Source organism: Nipponia nippon, unplaced genomic scaffold, assembly GCF_047370975.1.
Source record: "Nipponia nippon isolate SJK-2023a ecotype South Korea unplaced genomic scaffold, ASM4737097v1 scaffold_32, whole genome shotgun sequence".
Taxonomy (NCBI): Eukaryota; Metazoa; Chordata; class Aves; order Pelecaniformes; family Threskiornithidae; genus Nipponia; species Nipponia nippon.
Window position 1 is genome coordinate 4,297,466 of NW_028262350.1, and position 25,244 is coordinate 4,322,709.

Below are 25,244 nucleotides of genomic sequence, written 5' to 3' on the forward strand. Positions count from 1 at the left end.
TAGACATCCACTGTATCTATAAAAGGTGTACTATAAGCAACACTTCTTGGAGAAAGAACTGCCTCGTTTTTCGTAAGATCCTTCTCCAGCAGTGTTCTCATTTGCCCTCTTCTTAAAAGCAAGAGGGACTTGCAGAGTGTCCTACTTACTCTGGATACCTGATTAAGCATTTTTGCACAATGAACAGCCTCTCTGCTGTTCTGCTTTCAAATGCAATGCGAGAACACGCTCAGGATTTGCTCTCTTTCTCTCCTCCCAAATGAAAGATGCTTGAGGGACATCTCTCTTGACCAACATATTGCTGCTGAGCAGCGCGTGGGTTACACGCAATGCAGGTATAACACATACAAGTTTTCATAAATAGCTGAAAACTAGAAGGTCAGGCACCGTGCTGTAGGTGGTACCTACAATCACAGCTAGAAGTCAAGAACAAGAAAAACACCACAAAAAGCCAAGCAGGTAACTGAAAAAGTCATAAAATGTAGAGACAAACTTTTAAGATTGCTTTGCATAAATCAAATTTGGTGAAACATGTTTCTGACCAGTAGGAAGAGGTTCCTTAGTCCCCACGGCGTGGGATTTGCCATCTGAATTACAGCTCCACGAAGTCACAGATTTGAGAAATGCTATTTAACAGCCCTTGACACACAGGCTTCCTTATCATGCTCTTGCTTGAAAAACATAAATCAAGGGAGAAAAATCAGAACTTCTAAATCCTATTTCTCAGCCAACTGATGCACCAACTGCAACTACCCCTCGAAAAACCCCCGATGCAGGTGCCACACACATCCCTCTCCGACACAGGACTCGGAAATTAGTGCTGACAAAAGCATGTATTGGTGAGAAATCTTCATTACTACTCCAAGTCCAGCAATTCTGAAATCCGGGCAGCACGATGTGACACGGCGCAGGGAGGAGTCAACACGCAGGCTCCAAGGCTGTGAAATAATTCACTGCAACACCAAAGTGCAGAAGGTGCTCGGATTTCCCACCAGTAAATGGGGATAATTAAAGTGTGCTTAGGCACCATGGCCACAGGCACTGGAACAACCACAACTGAACACGCTGTAGGTACCGTCTGACCCTCATAAAAGGTGGTGTGAGAAGTTAGTCACCAGGAACTGTGAGTTCACTCTCAGCAGCTTGATGTAACTGCCATCAACACAGTGACTTTCCAGATAAGAAACCTGAGCTAAAAGATAAGTTCCAATTAAATATTTGTTTTCACTACCTCTTCAGAAAGTTTTTCCATGGTACACAGGCTGAAGTTGGGGATTGCAGAGACTAATCACTCACCAGCTTAATGACTATGGCCCTGCTCCACACAGGTAACTAAGCAGATGAAAATAATTGACAAATTCTGATGAAACTAGTCTACAGTGAAATGCAAGACAACTAAAGAAACCAACCAGCCTGAGAAAAGCAAGATCCACAAGCCACATGAAATATTTCCTACTTCTACGCATTAGTACAGGGCCACAGAACCACCAGGACTTTGATTACTTGCTAAACCATCGCTTGGCCACAGAAGCCAGAGCCCAGCCAGCAGCCCTCCAGCACTGGGAGGAATTCGCATGCCCTGCTCCGAGCGACCTTTCACCAACAGCAGTTCCTGATCCTACCGAGCTGACAACAGCATGTGGGCTCTTCCAAAGTAGCACAGGTTTCGCAGTCGCCGACGGCTGCTGCCTAGGGTCACACCCAGCCGAAGAAGTTCGGTGCGATTCTCTGCAGGGGAGGCTCCAACCTGCCTTCGCCACCACCAAGCAGAGGCAAAGCTTCTCCAGCTCCTAACTCTGCCACCGCACACACTTTCGAAGCGACACGTAAAAATATCTTAGCTGTGAAGCCGAGTTGTGTATTATTAATCTGAGAGCAAATCAAACGCGACATGGTGGTCCTTGATCCACATAAACCTAAGGCGGCATCACGAACCAGCCCTGTCTGCACACGCTGTCTTTCTCCATCAGCTGCATAAGAATCAAGAGCGCCTTGTTAAACCAAGCCCATAGCTGGCAGGGCTTCCCAGCAAAGGTGTAACGAATACCTCCCTGCTTTGTTTATGCATTACACGATGGCCTGGTTATGCACCTGAATGACAGCGCCTTCCTGGGCTACGAGCGCTTTAAAAGGACCTACCAAGTCCTGATAGATCCCCAACGCTACTGGAAAGATGCGATTCCTCAGGGAGATGCTGCTCTATAGCCAGGATCGGGCAAGCCACAACAGCACAAACATTTCGAAGTCTGTCCTTGACCAGATACCGATTCCAGAATGCCACCATGCCAGAAGAATTCAAAGGTCAGCTCTTATCTAAGCATGATGTAAACGCGTCTTTTGTTTCTTTTGCATGCTTCTACTTGAATCCCAGAGGCAGCCAGCGACATGGCCACTTACTGCAAGCAAGCTACCAGACCCAGCGTTTGTAGCGTAACTCTCACTAAAGATCTAGAAGCAAGCAAGCAGTTTCTTGGGGGAAGGCAGGGGCACCCAGGAACAACACATAGCCAAGGGATGCTGACTGAGGGATGAGACAGACGTTTTTACACTCGTTAAGATATTCCGTCTCACTGCGGAAATTAAGATAATCAGGGTCAAAGTCTTCCCTCTAATAAGTAAACTCAGCAAGCTGCAAAATCCAGCCATGGATCCAATCCACTTGAGCAACCCTGCAAAAAGGCTTCGCTTTTCCGTGCTCACACAAACGTAAACAATGGTTCTGTACAATAAGCTGGCCCAAGGCGGCTTCCCAGTGGAAAAGTCAGCTCTTCCCCTTCCTGTCTCTTAGCACTACTTTGAAAAGACCGATACTTAGAAGTACTCAGATGCTTGTACCAGCTCTTAAGGTTGACTTCAGGAGTTTCGCTAACAAGCACAAATGTGCATTCAGCCTCAACTTCGGTAATGCCAGAGCTCGGGAGACCCAATGTCAAAGCGCTCGTGCCAACAGGACAGTCAATGCTGGGACGGCTAATTACTAAATACCCACAGGCATAAACTTTAAACTAGGTTTGGTGGGCCTGGCCTAGATGCCAATACGCATACACACCAGCTTCTGAACCTATAGAGAACAGAAGGATCGTTCTTTTTATTAGCTTTGAAATCTTTGGCTTTTTAAGAGTACTCGGGAGGTTGGGGAATGTAAAGGCATGAGTAACACAAAGGGCAGAAAAGTCAGCAAAGAATTTCACGCATCGTGTCTCTGAATACCGCGCTTCCTCTTGGGATTACGATGAGTGGCAAAGAAATCTCACTTTGCTAGACAACACGTGAATCTATGAAACCCACAATATGGGAAATTTAATATTACTTTGGACAGAATTTTAATCAAATGTCTCCTCTAATAACAATTACAATACTTATAAATGCAATTTTACTACTAATCCCAACAGTAAGTTCGTGGACATTATAGAATAGGAACAAAGTTATTAAACTCTCTTCTCTAGCAGCACAAGAACGCCTTTATGTCCAGCCAGCAGGGATCACATGCTCAGCTACTAGCTTTGTGCTGGGAGAAAGCTGAACTCATGCCACGTTTAAGACTTCACATACAGAAATTCATCCTATGCTAACATCTCAAAACATGATGTGACATTTAGCCGGAATTTAATATTCAAGAGCTGTAACATCTGTTTATCAGCACTCATCCATACGAGCATGTTTTTGGAGGACGTTGAAGTTACCAAGTACACACGCTGTTCACCTACCTAGTTCAGTAAAATTTGTGTCACACAGCACTCGGCCAGCCACTGACGTTACTTTGGACAACGGGCATCAGAATACATTCAGTCATTTCTCCACAGAGAGCTGAACGAACCCAGAATAGCGCAGGTACGCAAAAGTCCCGGTGACTATCTCCAGCCTTGATGGGAAAGCCACGCGCATTCCAAACAGGACCCCTGTGACTGCTGCAGGGAGCTTTTTGTCGACTGTAGCTATACTTCACAGACTGAGGTTTCAGTTCAATAGGTCCATCAGGGTGGAAGAGATCATCCACTGATGCAAGCAAGATTTTACACAGACTAGACACAGAATACGGCCTTTTAAGAGATTTGTTTGAATACTGTGATATGCACTCCTAGGGAAAATGCTTGTCTTTGGAAGAAGAATTTCCCTTCTTCCTTGACCTGTCTCGAGACCTTTTCCCTCGATGAGGATCTTCCTCCTCCACACACAAACCAACACCTAACACTTAGGCAAACAGAACCCAGTTAACAACATGGTTATGAAGCTGTTGTCATCATTTAATGCAACTCACAGACGAGAAGAAAATTCCCAACAGTATTTCCCAGAGATGCAAGGAGAGAACACACTCACTTCAGACTTCCACTGGCACTTGGACCAAATCCTTTCAGAGTTTTGTTTTTTTTTTTCTCCAGGTAGTTCATTTATCACACACACACAAAAAAAAAAATATTCCCCAGTCCCAAGTATGGTGTCAGCTACAAAGATTCAGACGGGCCTTACTTTATAACAAAGATTCCCATGGTAAAAAGACAAATATTTCATTTCAGGGGACAGGTCCAACACATCATGGAGAGAACCGCTGATAGTATTTCAGGTTTGTATCTGCAGTGTGCTTGCACCACTCCAGCCAGCGTTTGCAAGACTTGCTGCTCCACAAGAACACCAATGACTACCGTATGCATGAAGAACTTCATCTTCAATGTTGCATGTGCTGCCTGAACTAGGAAGTGTGCTGCAAATCACACCACGCTCGTTTTAACAACTACTTCTCCGACCTAAGCCCACCAAAAGAGAAAAGCGTTCCTACAAAATCCAGATTTTCCACCTGCCACCTTTCACCTCGCTGCCCCCCCCCCCCCCCCCCAGAGGTAAGCAAAGCGTGACTGCTACTTACAGCGGTACGTGGGGTTGTTCTGGGTCTGCTTTGGTCAGTTCCTCTTCTTCAATGTCAGACTCTCCTCCCGAGCTGCTGTCAGTGACATCCGAGTCAAACGCTTGTTCGCTGGATCTCAAGTTGGCCATACCACTGGCCGTGAATCTCTCCAGTTCTTCCGCTATGGAATCGCTCTTCAAGAAGCTGCTTAGGCCTTCTGAAGTAACTGTCTCACTCGCAGCTTTCCTCAAGGCTGCTTCTGCTTTCCTGGTCAACATCAGCTGGCTCCGATGCCTCAGGGGGTCCAAAGTTGGAAGCTTGCTCAGAGTTTTCTCCCAGAAGCCACCCAACTGCTGCTGGATGTGCCTCTCCACCTGCTTTGCCTGCACCACCTGCAAGCGTTTCTGCAGCCTGCGGGCACGGTTCTCAATGTCTGCCTGCCGTCGCAGCAATGCCCTCGTCCTCATCTCGGAGTCAAGAGCACTGTGGTGACCGGTCAACAGAGAAGGTTTCTGCTCCTCCAACTTACTGCTCCCAAAGTCGGAGCGACTAGCAACACCGGGTAACCTAATCTCTCCACTGCCACCCTCGAGCACCCGCTGTTGCTCTGTGGAATTAAGGGCAGATTTATTTGCAGTGCTATTATTGCTAAATGGAGTTGTGTGCTCTGCATCAAGGCTTCTATGTGGAAGAGTGCAATTGGTCAACCCGGTCTTCAAGTCCCCCAATTCAGAACCTCCTGCATTATAGTCAACACCCTGGAGGGCAGCAGAAGGAGGAGCACACTTCCCACCATTCAGAGAAGTAGAGTTTTCATGGTCTGAATTGGTACTTTTGGCCAATTTCTTGGCCAAGCCATTTACAGGCGCTTGCGGGAGAGGTGGCTGGCTATTAGTACTCATTGTTTTTAGATTCTCCAAAGTGAATTCCAACACTGGTTGCCTCCCCAACAGATCACTTGTTTTCAAGAAGGACTGAGATAAGAGAGAGTGAGATTTAAGGACTGTCTGCTTGTTGAAGACTCCTTGCAGCTTCAGAGGCTCTTTTGAAGAAACAGATGTTACATCCGAGCAGAGATAAGAGGCCACTAGTGGCTGCAGCTTGCCCAGCTCTTCCTTTGTAGGGTTGTTTCGAAAATCTAAACTGGGATCCTCCGGAGCAATGGCTTTCCTTTTGGTGCCGTTGGCAGCCAGGAGGATGTTGTTGGCGTTGCCGTTGCTCTCGGCACTGCCAGGCGACAAGGTGGAGGACGGGGGAGCCAGCTTGAATCGGATGTGGTGAGCTTCAGCTGCTGCGTCAGTGAGAGCGGGCGCCATCGCAGCCATTCAGCACAGAGAGACGGGAAGTCCAGCCTCTCCCGGTGCCGAGGCCAGCTCCACTGCCTCCCACTGCCTCTCCCGAGGGCAGCCTACAAAAGGGAAGGAAAAAGAGAAAGTTAGGCTTTGCACTTACAGAAAATAAAACAAACAAGATGGACAACAGCAGCGAGACTTATCGACTCTTGTAAAGCCACGCAAGCTTCACGTTCAGCACAGCATCCCCCCTCTGCAACCACCAGCCTCATGCTCAGTGGGGCCGTCCAGGCACCAGGCAGGTAAAAAGAGAAGTAGCAACACGCAAGCCGGTCCTCAGGATCTCCCATACTTGTGCCTGCCTGTAACTACTATCCTCATCTTTCAGTCGGTCCACCCAGCACACCAGCAGGGAAGGTCTGGCCCTGGTTACACCCATTCCTCAATGCCCAATGCCAGCAGCTCACCACCTTCATCTTCAAAATCCTTGAGCTACGTCTATAAAAGAGTTTTCACTGCTTCTACTGCCATTTTAACTGCATTAAAAATGACAAATTAGAACTATAACATGTAACAGAAACAGTGCTTGTGGGGAACAAATCTCCATATGCTTAAACTCCCAGTGGCTGAAGAAACCCCACCACCCCACACCCACTGGCAACCCCACCCTGAAAGCCTTGGATTTGAAGAAAGCCGTTTCCCTGGTGCATATGAAACCTACTTTCCCAGAAGTATATTTCTGAATAAACCGGGTGATTTCCAGTGTTGGCAATTCCCATTTCTCTTTCAAGAACGTGGATAAAGATTAACCCACACACGCACCACGACCGAGCAGTTCTACCCCCTTGCTGTAATAGCAAGCCATGCCTTAACTCAACTAGATCAAACATGTTAAGAGAAATAACCAAAGACCTTTCATTCATCTATGTTGCAACCTTTCCCCCTCCATCACCTTCACATTTCTGGTCACTTACCTACTTTCTTTACCACTAAAAGTATCTGGTTTTTAACATCTTTAAGGTCTTTTTTTTTTTTTTTTAACCTGCATTCACATAACCCACCGCACTGGCTGTGCTACCAGTGCAACAGTTATTTTATTTTCCTTTTGCTGCAAAATTTATCTAGCACCTTCATAAGCTATTTCAATGTCAATTTAATAATAAGAACTTGTCCTGATCTCTTGCCTGAGAGATCTAATTTCACATAGATTTGCATAAGCTTGTTGTAGCTGTTCATTAACGCACCCCAATGACCAAATTAATATACCACTTCAGAGGAAAAGTGAGGACTATCTGAAGTTTGATTATGTTGAATGAGCAAAATTTAACAGCCAGTTTTGTTTCTAGCCTCAGTCAGCTGCACCACAGTTGCTCCCCAGCATCACACCAGGTGCTTCCCCATAACAGGGACCACAGACAGACATTAAGGCTGAAAAACACTAAGTGCTAAAAACTGAATTTTTGTGAAAAGTCAGAGATGAGTTAGAGAAACAAATCCACATCCCTATGGAGGGAAGGCCCACAGGACAAGCTCAAAGTGGTTCGCTCTGTTTGGTTTCCAATGAGCGTGTACGTTGGCCAACTGGCAGGTCCCTCACCGGGTCTACAATCCAGACCATCTGCAGTCTCGCTAGCTCGCTCTCCCGCCAAACCCAGTTAGGTGACACAGAGGAAGACGACAGGGAAGAAAGGATACGCTCACAGAGGGACTGACAAAAAAAATTGACGCTATTGTAAGAGAAGTACAGAGCCACTAGAGGTGGGTTCAGACTTCAGAAGTTCCCTGCTGACAGAACTTAGCATACTCAACTGTACCTTGTCCTTACTGAAAAAAGGATACTGCATGCCTAAAAATTTACTGCACGCTGACTGAAAATGGCTTTTAGTCACCAGTTGGGTCCACAAATAAAGACTGAACATGACTCTTCAGGGAGGAAAGAAAAAAAAGGAACTTGCAGGGAACTTTCCACTTGTAGCTAAGACACCCTTGGGAGAGGAGGGAGGAAAACTCAGAATAAAGGACTTCCCGGACTCCAGCCTCCTACCAAGACCTTCACTGCAGAGGCACGCATGCTTGGAACGACTGTGCCTAACAGGCACTCTCAGTTCTGCAGAAACACGCTGGTCTGTCTTCCAAAGGAAGACTCTTGGATCAGTGCTCTTCACCACAATTACCACCAGAGCACTGAGAGATATCGAGAGCAGCTTAGGAAATACCCATGCTGCAAAAAAAGCAGACAAACCTGCACTCGGTGCTGAACGCAGTGATTCTTCATGGACATATCTGCACTGCGCTGCAGCCATTTAGGAGTTTACCTAGGCTGAAGAGTATTTCAGAGTAAATTGGTAGGTCATCAACTTTAGTTAAATTAACAGAAGTGGAAAACGGAAGCGAAACTTTCATACTGCCTTTTCCTCCGGGTTAGCAAACTCACTTTAAGGAGAAAATCCTCCTACTAAGGTACTGCAACCCTCCTTGGCTTCACTTTTAATTGGCTGGGCAGCATTTAAAATACTTCGGAAGCCTGGAAAGCCTCTCTTAAGAATAAGGCTTTGTTCTAGTAGATTAAAGATGACCTCCAAAAGTTATTGGGTGTATTTTTTTTATTTTATTTAGGTCCTTATAAACTATCTGCGTGTTAGACAGCACTGCTTTTTCTAACACTGAATTAGATCTCTACCCTTATGAACGACCCTTGGAAAAAACATTAAGGAACATTTGTAAGCATGGTCCCTCCCTTCTCTTTCTAAGTTTTGGTTGTTATTAAAGCCATATTACACTCATCAGTAATTCCTTCTTAACCGGGAACTGGAGGGGAGACGATGGTAAGGCATCTCTCTGAGGTGACCATAGGAAGGAGGAATGAAGAAAAGGAAAGGTCATTCACACGGACACGGTCTGAGGAACTTTCAGAGCATTCTGAGAATTTTGACAGTAATTCCAAGATTTATCCTGAATCTTGTGTCCGCCTCTGGGACTCAAACCATGCTGGCAAGCTCTACCCAAAACGCTATCACCCATCAACATTAGTAGATTGATGTGAGCACCCACGGGTCCCTTTTTTGGTGTTTCTCCACCAAGGGTCTGCAACTCCCAGCACTTGAGTTGACACGCACGTGACCAAGAGGCTTCTCCTCCTGCAGAAGTCCTGCTGGTAGACAACTGTCAGATTAACGGGATTACTGCTCCAGTTCCACCACCGCAGCGTGCGTGCTGCAGTACAAGCTCCAGCCCTGCCTTCGACAGCTGCGGCACGACACCTCGCGCTAGACTTCACTTGGGAAGATCCAAAAGCAGCTTCTTCTGGAAGGCCACCATGGCGTTACAACGTGTCTTAAGATAATGCTCAAAATCCACAAGCACGTTCCTGATTTTCACTTTAAAACTAGAGCACTGCCAGAGCAGTTAGCATTAATTAACAGAGGAAAAATGAAAGGCTCTAGTAAGCTGGTAAAAACAAGGCAGTCGTAACTCACTCACCTTCCCTCATTTCCCGAGGAGCGCACGCGAGGCCACCAAGGGAGGAAAGTCACCAGGCCTACTCAGGCGGCTTCACCCGCAATCCCACGTCAACTACACCAACATTCACACTCTTACTGCTCTTTAAACACGGAGGAAAGGGAAGAGCGGGAATAAGGTCGAGGCAACGATGGGACGTTAGAAGAGGCACGAGGAACGCGCCCCGTCACCCTATACCCCAGCGCAGCTAGCGGGTCATGACGCTCCTGAACACAATCCTTCAGCATGCTGACTTATTCAAGACCATCTGCTTTTAAAACCCAATTTTACAACCAGACCTTGAAAGGAGAACTGGGTTTCTAACCACATGATTTTGTGCAACACCTCAAAAAATAAGCCCAAAACGAACACGGGAAGTTTTTGCTCTCTGAAACCTTTGTGATAAAGAGTTTCAGGGGGAGAAACCGGGCACCTGTGCTCCCAGCAAGGTTCATGAGAAGATCAGGGAAGCTCTGGGTCCTGAACACGGGAGTTACCAGTAGCTTCCCCCTTGCCCATTCATCCCAGTTTCTCTCCTGCAGGCCTCTCCATGCCCTCCTACCAGCAGGTCTCCTCGCAGACACGAGCCCCCCACGGCCACCCTTCTCACGCCACTGAGCCCTGCACCCACCTGGCTACGCTACCTCTGCCTTCGATCCCTCCCAGCACCACTCGGTGACACACACATCTACCTTGCGTATTTATATTCCCTGAATTACAGTTTAAACCCCTGACGTTATATCCAAATTCCTGCACTTACTGTCTAGTTTCATCACGTGCCAAACCACACTGGAACTACTCTTTATAGTTGCTGCAAGGCCTCCTTACTTCTCCAGATCTCCTCCTACGAGGCACTCGCCCAAACCCACCTGGGCGCATTCCCTTTTCCTACAACTTGTAAAAGGCATGAAGACAGAAGAGGTTACGAGTGATCACGTGGACTTAAATTCAACAGACATGTAAAGCACAAATAACAACCTCTGTGTTAGATGCAAGCCTCCCCCCAACTGACTATGCAACCACTGCTCGCAAACTCCTTCACCTCCGAAGCTCTGTCCTACCCAACACACAGCTTTTGCAGCAGATACGTACACAAAGGTGCTCTTGAATTAGAAGCTGTAAAGGCAAAGCTACCCTGAAGGAAGTGAATAGTATAGCAATTCCCACTTCCCCTCTCCTCCCCCACTACGAACCAAGAGTGCAGCCAACTCTTGAATCCGTGTAGTTACAAATGCCTTTTAGAAAAAAAAAAAAAAAACAAAACAAAGAACCAAACTTGCTAGAATAAAATCCATATACACTTCATTTTGCAACTGAAATACATCATCTATGCTTCTAACCTCAGCAGGGTAACTTAAAATGCAGATACTCAACACACAAGCTAACACCCTGAGCCCTAGAAATATTTTCTGCATCAAAAATGTACGTCTACCAAAAGTTATACCTATTATGCATAACAGATCCTCTACGCACCTTTTGTTATCACCTTTCAACGTTTTACAGTTGTAAGACAGATGCTTACCAATTTAGAAAGAGATTTACATGAGGAGTAACTCTCAAAGCTTTAATTAAGGAAATGTGACAGGCAAGTACAGGACGATAAACTTATTGATAAGCCAGCTATCACATGCGGTTTGGAAGACTGTACGCTCATAATGACCTACATTTGGGAAACAAGTTTTTTTTTTTTTAATATTAATGGAAAAAAGGTTAAGAACATACATAAGAATCACAGATTTTTAAAATAAATACACGAATACCTTCCACATATATTAACACTACAGACGCACACCTAATCTCTCTGGGAAAACTAAGAATTTTAGTATTAAGAACATCCTAGGGAATGGTACTTATGCGCTGGAACAAATAAGAAAGATATTACTGAGCTCTGCTTTTATAGCCTTTGTTTCCAACCAGAAGCCCTCAAGATTAAAATAAAAACTGCTGTTTTCCACTCGCTGGTCCGCACCAGTGGCGGGGTCTTTTGGCCAACTCTAAACAGCAACACGAGGCCTCCTTCTTCAAGAACAATTTTCTCTTGTGCCTGTGAATTCTCACTGGATATAAATAAACCAGATCAATTGCATAATCTGAGGTAGAGAAGGTTTTATCAATATGATGTCACAAAGAAAAACAAAAGCCACAAAGCAAGATTAACTGTCATCTCCCCAGTCAAAAGTCTGGAAAGTTGAATAATTACAAGCAAGAATGCCTTCAGCCGGAAAACGAAGTGGCTGGAGATAAAAATACCCATTGCTGTTAAGCCACTCTTCAGAACAAAGTTGCTGTTTGCAGTCAAATAAAAAGAAACGTGGTTTAAAAAACAATAATGGGACATTTGCACAAAGAGGCAGTCTGACAGAGACAACAAAAAAAGAAAAGAAAAAAAAAAAAAAGCTTTAATTGTGAAATCCGGGTCTCCCCCCATCCAGTATCAGAGAGATTTTGTTTTTCTTTCGCATAATCTGGGCAAGTTGCCCAGGCAATATGAAAACCTGAACTCAGGACTCAGAGAGCAAGTTAAACAAAAAACAGAATTGCCTTTTAATTTTAAAGACACATTTTCATTCACTAGGTGCGGTCACGCCAACCTTTGCTCAAAAGCACATGATTGTTACCAAAACTTTTAAACCCCGCCCCGTAAATGGCACCACCTTAATACTTCATATTTTAAAACAAGGCATAGACTGTCACTACAAAAAGTCTTTGAGAGTGCCCTGCGTTAACTGGCTGTGTCCTCAAGAGGAAATAACAGAACAGAGAGGAGCAGAATTCAGTGTCTCCAATCACTAGGTCCCTGCCCGATCTGGTAGGCTGGTCTCCAGCTGAGTTTAAATACCTTATTTTGAATGGAGTTCACAACACAGTTCTCCAGGACGCGTACGCTCAGCTAACTGCAGATCTCAGCTTTTATTGCTCCTCGGATCTCACAGGAGAGAGAACAATCCATAAAGACTGCCATGGCAGCAACTAAACACGAGATGCCATGAACTCCAGAACAGAGATACCTGTTCAATAGAAGGCGACGTTCAATCGCACATCACCGGTTCCTTTTTACAGGCCATAATTACACTGTGAACTCAGTTTGCTGTTTCTCATTTAGCGTTACGGTTTTTTAAACACTTGCCTTTCCACCAAATCTGCAAAAAGTAAGTTTGCAGCAAGAGATTCAGGAACAGACGACGATGCGGCCTGTGCAGGCTGACAGCTACTCCCATTTCCTCCCTTCAGACGCGATTTTGTTACCCTTTTTCCTCCTATCGTTAGATAAACGGCACGGTTTCATCATTAAATTCAGATACTGCGCTGTCAAAACTCTGTCCTCCAGAATTAAGTCTTTGTGGCTATTAGCATATCCCATTTCGCTGTTTGTCTCATTCTCTAAACTGAGTTATACTTTGGCAGTCAGCTGCTGAGAGCGGTTCATGGCAGGGGGAGATACACGCTTACTTTCTAACTTTCTTTGAAACCTGACCGGGACCTTATCCAAGCTATCCTCTTCCAAAAACCCAGGTCTGAACTCGGGCCGAAGAGGACAGGCACAGGGTTTAATGGAATTATGTTTACTCAAGTCCTGCATCACCAGGACTCTTGCTCATTTGAGTACGACAACTCCTTGCCCAGCTAGAGAAAAAACAGAAAGCCTTTATTCCAATTTAAATGATTTGTTACAGAAAACTGCATCCTTGAAGACGTAGCTAAACTACTATTTACAAGGCTGGGAAGAATTCTCAACCCAAGCGGTGTGCTGAAGTCTTTGCAGCTTTTTATTCCAGACAGACATTGGATTCCTGGAAGTTACGAGCAGGGACACGGTATTTATGAAATGCTGCAACAGAAACGGTGCTTCTCAGATCACCTGCCGCTCCGACTGCCCGAATGCTAAGAGGCTCTTTTTAATTAAACGATAAACACTTTGAACAGAGGCACGCGTGCAGAACTTAAATATTATTTGGTGCAATCAGTATGGGATCCACCTGAGACACTTACACTAAATTAAATTCCCATTTAGGCCTAAGTTGGCCCACCTGTTTCCCACACAGTCCAGTAAAAAAAAAAAACAAAACAAAACACAAACAAAAAAATGCAAAATCAGGTGCTGTTAAGTGGGGATGGGCAGAGATATCACTGACCTACTCTCAAAAAATTGTTCCAGAAAAATATAAATTTCCAGAAAAGGAAAAATCACATGGAAGGAGGGGTGGGGGGAGGCCCACAAATCAAAACACGTGCTGCTCGCCCCTTCTCCCCCCTCCCCAAGCTGTACCCTTTCCCTGCCTTGGTAGGGCCCAAGAAGTCCTCAGGCCTTATCTTTACTTCACTGCACGTTAAGTCTTATCCTCCCTGGAAAAGTCTGCTGAGGTTCCTAAGGACAGGCACCACTCGCTGCCTGAGCAGAAAAAGGGTGGAGGGCTGAAACTCCAGAGACAGTCTTTGTTCGGAGCGTTCATTAGATAACGGCAGTTGTGTTCACAAAAACACAGTTATAAACAGGGCAAAAAGGAAGTGACTTTGGTCAAAGAACTGCTCAGTTTTCACCCCTGACTTGCGTGATGTCAGAATTTCACCAGTTCTCCAGTTACCGGATGATCTCTGAGAGCAAATGAGACTCGAATACAGCATTAAAAAAAATAAAAGGCAAAAGGAGGGGGGGGGAAGCATAAAAGAAACACAGCCACATCTGCCTGGTCATCTGCTGCTTTATCACCTCTGAAGAGGGAACACAAGTCATCCTCATTGCTAAATCATTACAAATCAGCTATAACAGTATCACAATCAAGTTCCACAATTAACTGCTCCTGCAGCATATCAATCCATTAAGCCCTACACAGCTGTGCTACCTTGGCAGTGCGGCTACAAAAAAAAAAAAAAAAAAAAAAAAACAAACCACACCACAACATACCCATCCCTCCCGCGCCAAAAAACATGCCGCCCATATCTCGTCTCTGACGGTGGCCGACGGCGGACACCTCGGGAAGGAAAAGCGAGCTGCCCCGGGGTCCTGGTCCCATCGGCGGGTCGAGGGTTTCCCCAGCTTCGCCTTTACAGCCCCCGGCTCAGCTCTGCTTCGTCCCCCCCTTCGCTGATTTAAAAGGCCGCAGACTTCTCAATTAAAGAAATCATATAATCAGATTGAACAGCGTTGCTACCCACACCATTCCCATGCCAGAATGAAAATTCAAGAGGACTACGCTAAAGCAGGGGAAGAGCATCAGAGGTTCCTCCGTGAAAACAAAGGCTATAAAAAGGACAAATATGGTTTTAAAGAGGAAACGCTTACATACAACCAGATCCCTGGATTCGTAACGACGGCTTAGTTACACAGACACGTAACACCGTAACTGCCCCCCCAAAGTGTTTTATATCCCTGTCGTCAGCGGGACCGTACCACGGCTCAAGTACTCTCCTACTTTCCTACCTCTGAGCAACGGGCTTTTACCTCGCCTTATTTTTAGAGGCACAAATCACACTGTACACAACACATGACATGATGTAACCGCGAACACAGACATGGCCCAAACCAGTTCAAAATATCATGGTCAGTCCAAACAAATAAAAACCTGCAGTTCCTCCCATATCCTGACCAGCTTCATGGAAAACTACAGTTTGTCATTCAAGTGCATTTTACATAACAGACAATATAATCTATCTAACGCCTGCGTTTTGATCCACCTGTACACAAATTTAACGAGCGGAGCGATGACACCTCGGTTCGTGAGGAAGGTCTGCTTTTTTGGGTGTTTTTCCTTCTACACGACCCTCGTTTATACCCAAAAGGAGGCAAATTTCGCTGCGATCAAGCGCTGGAAGATGCCAATCCCGTGATGGAAGTAAACACACGTACCGATCACGGAAAGCATTTCAGGATAGCCGTGCTCTTCCAGCTTGTTTTGAGAAAAATAATTCCGGATCGGCAGGGCCGGTTTGGGGGGGAAAAAAAAAAAAATAAAAAATATATATATATATAAAAAATAAATAAAAATAAGCAGCCAGAAAGTAGATACAGGAAAATGGCTTAGCAGCACAAACCCAGATGAAAAATTACGCTATTGTACACCCCCCGAGAAGGGGAAAGCGCACCCTGACACAGCCAGGGCGCCCGCAGACAGACACCGGTGACAGCGCCGGGAGCCCACCGGGGCACCGGGATTACCGGAGACCGCTACGGCAGTATTTTCCAGGCGGATTTAGGGACGGAGGAGCTGCTCCCCTCCACGCGTTTTGCAAGATTGAGGTTATGCAATTTATTTTTTTTTTTCTGTTTACTTTTAAAACTTCGCGTGTGCCGCCCCCCCCCCCGCCGGTAGGGAACAGTGATTGCCCCCCCCCCCCCCCGGCCCCTTCCCTCCCGGGGGCAGCGGGGCCGGGCTCCGCCGCCGCGGTGCCGCCGGCCACGTGAGGGGCCCGGGCCCGGCCCGCCGGGACCCCGCCGCCCACCCGGGCGCCTCCGGGCCGGAGATTTCAATTTTAAAGTAGCGCCATCCCCCACCCCGCCCGCGGGAGCTGCGGCACCGGGGGCGGGGGGGGGGCGGGGGGGGGGGCGGGGGGGGGGAGCGGGCCGGCGGGCCAGCCCGCCCTCCCCCCGCCCCCCCCCCGTTCCCCCGCCGCGACCCCCGCACTTTCCCCGGCACCGGGAAGGGAGGGAGGGGTGGGGGGGTGGCGGGGGAGCCGCCTCCCGCCGGGCGGAGAAGTTGGGGCGCGGCGGCCGGCCCGCAGCGGGGCCCGGCGGGGCGCGGCGGCGCTAACAAAGGGGCGGCGGGGGAGGCGCGGGGCGGCGGGCGCGGAGCGGAGCGGCGCGGGGCGAGCGGCACCTACCACGTGACGAGCGGCGAGCGCGGTCCGGGCGGGCTCGGCCCCCCCACAAAACGGGCGCAGTTTGCAAACAAGCCCCGGCCGAGGGGCAGCCGAGGCGCCGCAACCGGGGCGGGCTCCGCCAGCCCCGGCCGCAGCCCCGGCGCCCCCCCCCGCCCGCTCGGGTCCGCCCCGGCGGCAGGGGGGATGGGCTCGCCCGTCTCCCTCGGCGGGCGCAGAGCGACGGCCGCAGTCCGGGCTGGGGCGGGCGGGCGGCAGGGCGGGGGGGGGGTGGGGAGCGGCCCCCCCCCACCCCCGGCTCGGAGCGCTGGGCGGCGGCGGGGCGGGCCCGGCGGGCGGCGGCGGAGCGGGCGCTGCGGCGCTTTTCTTCTCCCCCCGCTCCCCCCCGCTCCGGGCGAGCGCGGCGGCGGCGCGGCTCGGAAAATGGCGGCCAGGCTCCTTCTCTGCCCTCCCCCTCCCGTCAGCCGGAGAATGCACCGGGGGGGGGGGGGGGGGGGGGGGGGGGGGCGCGCCAGCGCCCCCGCCGGCCGCTGCGCGCACCGCGCCCGTCGCCCGCCCGCAGCCAGGGGGCCCCGCCGAGCTCCCGCCGCAGCGCCGGGCACCCGCCGCGCGGAGGAGCTGCAGTGCGGGAGGGGCGCCCGCCGCCGCCGCCGCCGCCGCCGGGGGGGGGGGGGGGGGGAGGGGGGGGCGGACCGGGGGCGGGGCGGGCCCGCCGCCTATTGTCCGGCCGCCGCGTACGCCGCTGCAGGCGGGTGCGCCACCGGCCGCCAGGGGGCGCCCGCCGCGCAGCGCGCAGGCGCAGCCGCCCCGCTGCGGGGCGGAGCTCCGCGGGGCATGCTGGGAGGTGTAGTCCGGCGCCGCCACGTGCCGCCGCCCCGCCCTGAGGGGGGGCCGAGCCCGCTCCCCGCAGAAACTTTCACTGTTTTACGCATTCTCCCCCCAAAAAACCCCACCACTTCCCGTTTTTCCATCCAAAGCCCGCTCCCTGCAGAAAAACTTTCCCCCTTTTAACTGGTTTCCCCCCAAAACAACACGCCTCGCTCTGCCAGGAGCTCTCTACTGGCTCATTTCGCATTCCCCCTGCCACGCTCTTCAACTTCATTCCCCAAAATTCTGCCTAAAAATCCCATTAAAACCCCTGAATCCCGAGCAGCTCTGGGAGGCGTCATCCAAAACCGCCCAAAGCCAACACAGCTTTGGGAGGTGTCCCTGCAAAATACGGTCCTGGCCGCACGCCCTCCTGCCGTATCAGCCCCCCGAAGGCGCCCGGTGCTGCCCAGCGAGCTCCCGTGCTCCCGGATGGAGGCCTGCCTTCTCCCAGCAGCTCCGCAGGTGGGGGTCTGCGTGCTCCCTGATGTCAAGGGCTACCACCAGGCTTTATAGCAAACGCCATAAGGAGACGCGGGGCTGGAAACCACGGCAGTGCGATCCGCAGCCGAGCAGAAGAGGGTTTCTCATACCACCATAAAGATACTTTCTCCCCCTCCTTGACAAACTCCATCTCACCACGCACGCAGGACACACCAGGAGGCAAGCGGGGCAGGAAAGAATTCGTTTGGGGCTGCAGGAACCATTTCACCTCTTTGACCTTCAGTTTTGCCATTTGCACGAGGGTGACGCCGATCCGTCCCCCAGCCCAGCTGGAGCCCAGGCGTGCACATTCACCCGACATTTGGGGTGCCACAGAACCGCTCACTACTGCTGCCAGGCAAAGGCACCCTTCCCCCTCAGGCGGGGCTACATGTCGATTTTGATTTGATACCTATTGCAGCCAGCGCGCTGCTTTCCCCTCACTATAGCTATGCTGCCTCTACAGCTGGAATGCAGTTATGCCAATAAAAAAGTGCTTTATACCATCATTTGTCTGCAAAGGGAAAAAGCTACAGCAGTGCATGCTGTTAAACACCGTCAGAGAGGAGCGCTTGCCCTAGAGAGTTGGGTTTAGAGCAAAAATAAAAGTTGTTCTGTCTTGACTGCAGAATTAGGTAAGACCTGTGAACGCTGTTTCCGCAGCCAGCACGGGCAATCCTGATCTGGATTATGCAGCACACGCAGACAAGTTTCTTTCCTCCTCTTGCTTCAAATCCCACCGCCACACAAGGGGAAAAGCAACGCTCCCCTCCTTTAAAAAGCATTTGGAGATATACAGTCAAGATACTACTATTGCTCTTTAAAATCCAACATATTGCTTAACAAATCACGCCACGGAGCTGTCATTACAGCTGTTTTTTTGGGTCAGGAAATCCGTGGGCAACACATTTAATCATTTTTTCTAAGGGCCCATATGGCCACTTACACTCGTGGCCAAAACTACCCCAGAGGCCAGAGACTGACTGTGCCTCTGCTGACCAACACAAATGCTCCAAACTTAGCTCATACTTCAGTGGTTTTTTTCAAGAAAAACGTTCAACTAAGGACAGCAGAGAGACCAATGCTGGCTTTTTATGCCCTAGCAGGGAGCTGCAGGCAACCAGCTCTGCTCCTGTGCGTGCTGTCCCTGCAGTCACTGCCCTGCCCTCCCAGATGGCCATTCCCCATCCCAATGCACCAGTTACCCAGTCTCAGCAGTTTCATGCAGTACCTTGAAAAATGAATCTAGGGACCTTGAACTGGGCTTTAAGTCAGTGATGAAACAGCGCCAAGGAGGGCATCAGGACAGCGTGTTATCAGCAACCCCATATCCAGCACAGAACCGGGTCACACGGAGAATATATTCTATTCTTAAGGGTAACAGAAATACTGTTTCTGAAAGACGGTCGCACGATGAGCTCAGAGAGCAGCTTCGTGCCTTCTCCTGATCTGTTTCTCCTCACCACGCTCGGACAGCTCTTTAGGCAGCCAAGACACAGGACCCTACAACAGCATGCATACCTTTTTTTAAAATCTACTTTGAATTCAGTCCAGCTAAAAAGCAGAAGTAACAACAAATGCATTTTTATACTGGAACAGAAGAGGGAGGGCAATCTGTTGTGGAGGAAGTTACAAGAAATTCCTGTGCAATAAAGTTTCTAATCTTTTGTTCATTCTACACTGCAGAATTTTCTGCTAATTGAAGCATGCCTAACCAAGAGCCGAGATCCCTAGCCTGACAGTCTGGTACAGATCTGGATCTTCCTGCAGCACAGACACATCTACGGCTTTCCTCATTCAACCTGATCTGGAGATGATGTAGCAAAAATTGCTGTGCAGTCTAAAATAATACGACTTTGGCCTGCGACACATACCTTTTTACAGCCCTTCCAGTTTCCATTTTCCATTCAAAAGAGTGACACAACATCTCCTGCAGGTCACCTAGCTACTCCTGCGCCAGCCACCCTCACCCACGAGTCCCTTGCACAACTTCGTTACTACTCTTGAGATGCCCCGCGTGAACAAGAGGAGCTCTCCCCACTGAACCCACAGTTTTACATAAATCTTTCTTTGAAGTCACCCTCACCCACAAAGCATCGAGAACATACAAACCACAGGGTTCAATATATGGTGAGTGTTACGTACCCAACTACTCATTTGTTATTTGTTAATATAACTACAGAGACTGTTAAAGTTCCTCAGAAATTTAACTAGTATATGCATAGTTGTATATACAGTTATACCAACAAATACGCTAGGACACATGAAGAGAGACTTTTGAGCCTGCGAAGATGCTAGATCCGTTTGAGAAACATTCTGAAGGTAGAGAAGGCGATGGCCACCGAAGAACACGGGGATGAGACTCCCTACAGATACAACCGCAACTTCTGCGTCTTCATTTGCAACCTCATTAGATATCCTAACAAAAAGCAGCAAACTCAAACGTCAGCGGCCACAGAAGATGCAAGACTTGTCTGTTTAAAGCTAAATATATGCTGTAGCAACAAGAAGAGACCTCTGCAGTGATCGTTGCTCTTCTGATATTCTTTTTCAACATTAAAGAACATGTCCGGTCACGTAAGAAAGGCACTCCTCATTTGTGACAGACACAGCACATCCCAGCCAGCTATTCTGAAAACGCTCACTAAAAAGGAAAGAAAAAGAGCAAAGTCCTTAAAAAACAGAAAGTAGAGCCAGGTGAAGGTAAATAGCACAGAGGCTGGTAGAGCTCAGCAACCCTGATACCTCCCTGGTCAGGCAGGTACCTGCTCTACTAACAGAGCCTTCGGTCGAGCTACAAGCCTGGATCTTCCTTGGAGACTTATAGATCAATGGATTAAGTTTTCGTTTGCTTGATGTAACGGGAAACAAATATGCTACTCGGGAAAAAAGCCGAGTGATCCACATAAGTAACGCTGCTCGTTTGAAAACCCCCTTGATGATTTAGATCAAGCCTTTTGGTACGGACATTCATAATTACAAGGACAACGCGCGTTGCTTGTTCTCGTATTGGAGAGCCTACCCTATAGAACATCTCAAGGTCACAGCTCTGTTGCTACCCAGGCTAGGGGGGGAATTATTTAATCTGCTGTGAAGCTAAGGGGCATGTATTATTATGCCATAGTAATAAGCGATTTTGAACCCATTACGGTTTCAACTGCAAAATGTAATTATATGGTTTCCACTGTGAAATTTATCTCTATGGTTTCCATAGGGATGAGAGGCTGGGAATGTATGACCACTTAACAAAGGTAACAAACAAACTTCACCACTTTATTTTTGAATCCCTGCCAAAGACATTGGTCTCCTCGTGCCAAAAAGTACTCGAATACACCACACTGTTGCATCAGATCGATGTGCATTGTGCAGAAGAGCCTGATTTCCCAAAGTCCTCATGGGAACTTCTGTTTGTACCAGTGTGGGGAATACAGTGAAGTACTTTCCAAAGAACGGCAGGCTGAGTCCTCACAGTAAAGCACCCTGAAGCCTTAAGCCACTAGTCCAGCTGGCGACTGACACCCAGGTTTTATCAACTTGCAGAGGGTAAAGCATCCACATCTACATTTAGTTGTAACCCCCGTATCACGTAGGTCCCCATGAATTGCCTACAATATTATCGCGTTGGCTTAGATCCATCCAAAACACATGTATGAAACCGCACAAGAGGTGCAAGAGTAAGCCTCAGATCCCATCGGTTTTCTTGGGTATTTGCTTAAGAAACACCATAATGGCAGTGATTAAGGCAATACTTCTTTATGGAAATCAGTATGTTTCGTGCAGAGTACACTATATGATCCCAGACATTCAATGATGCGAGCAGTGAAATAAAATACAAATGAATAGCAGAATAAGTAAGGTGATGGCACACTTCAGAAGTTGCATTCCTTCCATTTCAGCTTATCGGTAGTTCTATTGGGGGGGAAGGAGATGAGAGGAGAGGAAAATGTGACCCTGCAGTAACCACGTAAAAGCCCACGTCTTATAAAACCGTGAGCCATAGGCTAATTGAGTTTGAGAGGACAACCCTCTCAAATCTCAGCGCTGAAATATACCTTATGGGGTTTGTATCGTCACAGCATAGGCACTTCACACGTGCTCCCACTGCCAGGAGTAACATTCGGTTCCACTGTATGACAGACAAACAGATTAAACAGTTTTCATGCAAATAAAAGTTAGCAGAACTAGTTAGGAAGCCAGCGACTGGTAACAAGCACGGGTATGCTACCTGCAGTCCGGGGCTGAGGGAGACCGGATTTATACCTGCTGCACAACTCGACCCTTCCTCCATCTTCCAGTTGGAAAGTCTCGATGTACTTTCCTTTATCCCAGGCAAGGGAATCCACGAGCCATGGCTGAGGCTCGCAGAACGTCTTTATAGACTCGACTTGCACCAAACCCCGCACCTCACGCTCCCTCTCGCGAGTCAACAGCAAACCCAAGACCTTCCACGGCCAGCCTCCGCTCACTGCTAGCATCGGGATGCGAAAGCTCTCCCTCTGCCGCAGGCAAGATTAACACTAGTTCTAAGAGTCTCCGTTCATTAACTCATGTTATAGTCTTCTTTTTCACATGGCCTTTCTCAGATCCACTAACAGGAGAATTAGTTTCTATTTCTGCTGTAGGGCACGTGGAACAATTCTATTGCTGTCTGGATTTCCAAACTCAGGGAAAAAATTACTGCTCTATTGGTAGCTGCTTATAATTCAGTTTAATCTCAAACTGGAGCAGCAGCTTAACCAGACTGAAACATAGGCAATAACCAGGATATTAGATTATTTACTCTTTTGGTCATGCCCAAGAGTCATCTAGCATCTCGAGATCAGAGCTGTGCTCCGAGAGCTTCCGTTCCAGAGATAACACAAGCTGCAAGTCTCCGAGCCCCGAGTTTCAGGGCTTCACACAAATTCCTCAGTCCCAGCCAAATCCACCTGCTTTCAAACCCTCAGCAACGCAGGAAAACATCGGTGGAAAAAAGTCAAGTCCCTACACGCTCTCCTTATTAACAATACTTCCTATGACAAGTCTAGCGCAGGAGAACCAGTGCCCAGATGACCGCAGGGAAATGGCAGCGAGAGGAATAAGGCAGCGAGTCCCGTGTTTCTGCAGCCACCACCACATCGCTTGGAGCTTTGGAGCGGCAGAGCCTGCAGATTTCTTCCTGCGCCCGTTAGACGTGAAGGACCAGGCAGACCTCCCTGCTCCTCTGCTCCGAGGAGCCCTCCCTCCCCTCCGAGGAGCTGCAGGTAAAGGGCTTTATAAAACTTAAGGGCTATAATGGAGTTGCTCTTTTCTATGATGAAAAAACATTGCAAACTGCGACAATATCAGGCGCTAGAGTTTGAGCGTGAGTCAGGGAGACAAGATACAAAAGCACTCAAATACGTACTGATCAGAGGTTTAAAGCAATTGGCACAGGAACAGATGACACACTCATATACAAAAAAAACCCAACAAGGTCCAACTAGATCCTCGCCATAAGAAGCCAACGCCTCTGAGCAAAAACGCGGAGCGGACGTGACGGCCCGACACGACGACGGTCCGCACACCCTCCTCGCTACGCCCTCCAGCAGACTTACACGTGACCCACTGCCGCGCCTCCCTGCCCTCGGCTCCTGCCAGCTCACGGGAAGCAGAAAGGACCCCGTGTTACCCTCTCACGTGCCCATCCCCGACCCGCTCCGTCGGAGAGAGCGGGTGTCTTCAGCACCCTCCCAAACCCAAAGCCGGGGTTCTCTCCCCAGCTGCCAGGCACGGGTCCAGGCTGCTCGGCGCGGGCACTACCTGCAGCTTTCCCAGCCATCAACACGACGATGACACTGACTCTCCATTTCACAATGGCTTAAGCGCTCTTCAATTTTATGGTTTTACTCCAAGTTTTCCAGGCTGAAGCACGAGGCTAATGAGCTCGTATTTGGAATCGGAACATTTTGTTAGACAGAGCAACACCACTGTCGACTGCCGTAGAGCCTCGTTAGTTGGCATACACGCTGAAATCACAGGGCTGACAACACCCCAGGGCCACACAAGTGCCCAGGCGGGTGTCAAGCTCCACGAAGCCACATGCTAAACCCCTGTATTTAGCCAATACACCAGCGTGTGGACTTTGGAAATCAGGACCAGTTTCCAGAGAAGCTCTCTGCCGACTTCCCACCACTTTCAGCAGGAGAAGCAGGAACACAGACTTCCCAGAAATTCAGTGATAACCTCCAAAACCTGTAACAGAAAGCTTTAGTTCCCTTTTTTAAAGCCCACACAACAACTTACTGCTATTATGTATGCACAGAATAAGAGCCTTTACTGTTGTGTTAGCCAACTGGAGATCAGATACCAGAGCAGATTTGTCTAAGGTCAGTGCGAAAGGATTGAGTCAAGATTTTTGGTTCTCCCATTACAAGAGAATTTGTCTAAATTCAGCCTCCATAGCTGGCCTAAAGTCAGGCTGCTTTGGCTTGTAGATTTATGAAGAGAGGGAAATATCCTTCCCTTTAGCACTTCCCTTTAGGTTTTATTCAGCTTCACAGAGCTTGATTGCTGTACCTCAGTGTTTAAGACGCAATTCTTAACCTGTAACAACATCAGCAAAGTAAGAGGTGACTTTTCAAAACGCGGACCAGCAAACCCTCGCCGCCCTCCACTCCAGACCCAGAAGCGCTACGGCCACTTCACACGTGGGGAAGCCAGAGGCATGGAAACGCAAGCGTGAAAACCCAGGTTCAGACCTTCGGTCTTCATGGGACAAAGCTGAGACCACTCTGACAGGTACACACAACTCTCTTACTATTGTAAGTACGTATATAAACCAGATGATATCTGCAAGTAAAAAGGATCTGATTCATGTAAACCTGTGGTTTAAGGATGCACAAAATAAGGGGAAAAAAGAAGTAGCAGATCTTTCTTTTTCTGGGCAAGTCATACCTTGATGTCTCGATGCTGCTGCATACAAGGACAGGTAATATCAGGGAATAAATACGCACGCTCCAAAGAGAAGGCTACGCTACACATCTCCGCACCGCATACGGGCATCGGAACGGTTTTGGAGAGAAACACCCCGCACGCACGGGATGAATCCACGTTTTCAGCTGTATTCCCGACCCTCCATTTTAAAGTTACGCATTGGCCAAGAAACTACGTGCAGGGCTCCAGACTCATCCTGCACCATCAGAAACTACACCGCCGCCTGCGAACGCAACTCGGCGCGTCCGACCCGGCCGGCGTGGCGGTTCGCGAAACCCAAAAGCTGGCCTGGCCGCAGCGGGCGGGGAGAAGGGGAGACCATACCTTGCTGGGCATCTTGGCCAGGCCCATCCTCGCCACCTGCGGTCCAGGCGGTCAGCCGGTGGCGCGGGGAGGCCCTCCGGATCCTTCCAGCCTCCGCCGACGCCCGGTAGGTCTGCAAGTTTCTTATTTATTTATTTGAGAAGGTGGAAAAATCCGGGACCTGGGGAAAGAAA

The 25,244-nt window shown here is 48.8% G+C and overlaps 1 protein-coding gene across 6 annotated transcripts in view; it reads right to left on the reverse strand.

Annotated features, from left to right (window-relative positions):
* KANSL1 (KAT8 regulatory NSL complex subunit 1) overlaps nucleotides 1-25,244 on the reverse strand; it is a 107,304-nt gene extending 82,060 nt beyond the window's left edge. For 4 of the 6 annotated variants that reach the window (XM_087770455.1, XM_087770456.1, XM_087770452.1 and 1 more), the window contains exons 1-2: nucleotides 16,447-16,586; nucleotides 4,862-6,248 (exon numbers count right to left, since the gene is read on the reverse strand). In XM_087770455.1, coding sequence (XP_087626581.1) covers nucleotides 4,862-6,165 — 1,304 coding nt within the window. In that variant the 5' untranslated portion in view covers nucleotides 6,166-6,248; nucleotides 16,447-16,586. Of the gene's footprint in view, nucleotides 1-4,861; nucleotides 6,249-15,475; nucleotides 15,516-16,446; nucleotides 16,587-25,071 lie in introns of those variants that run through there. The other 2 variants (XM_087770453.1, XM_087770454.1) reach the window with 2 other exon arrangements.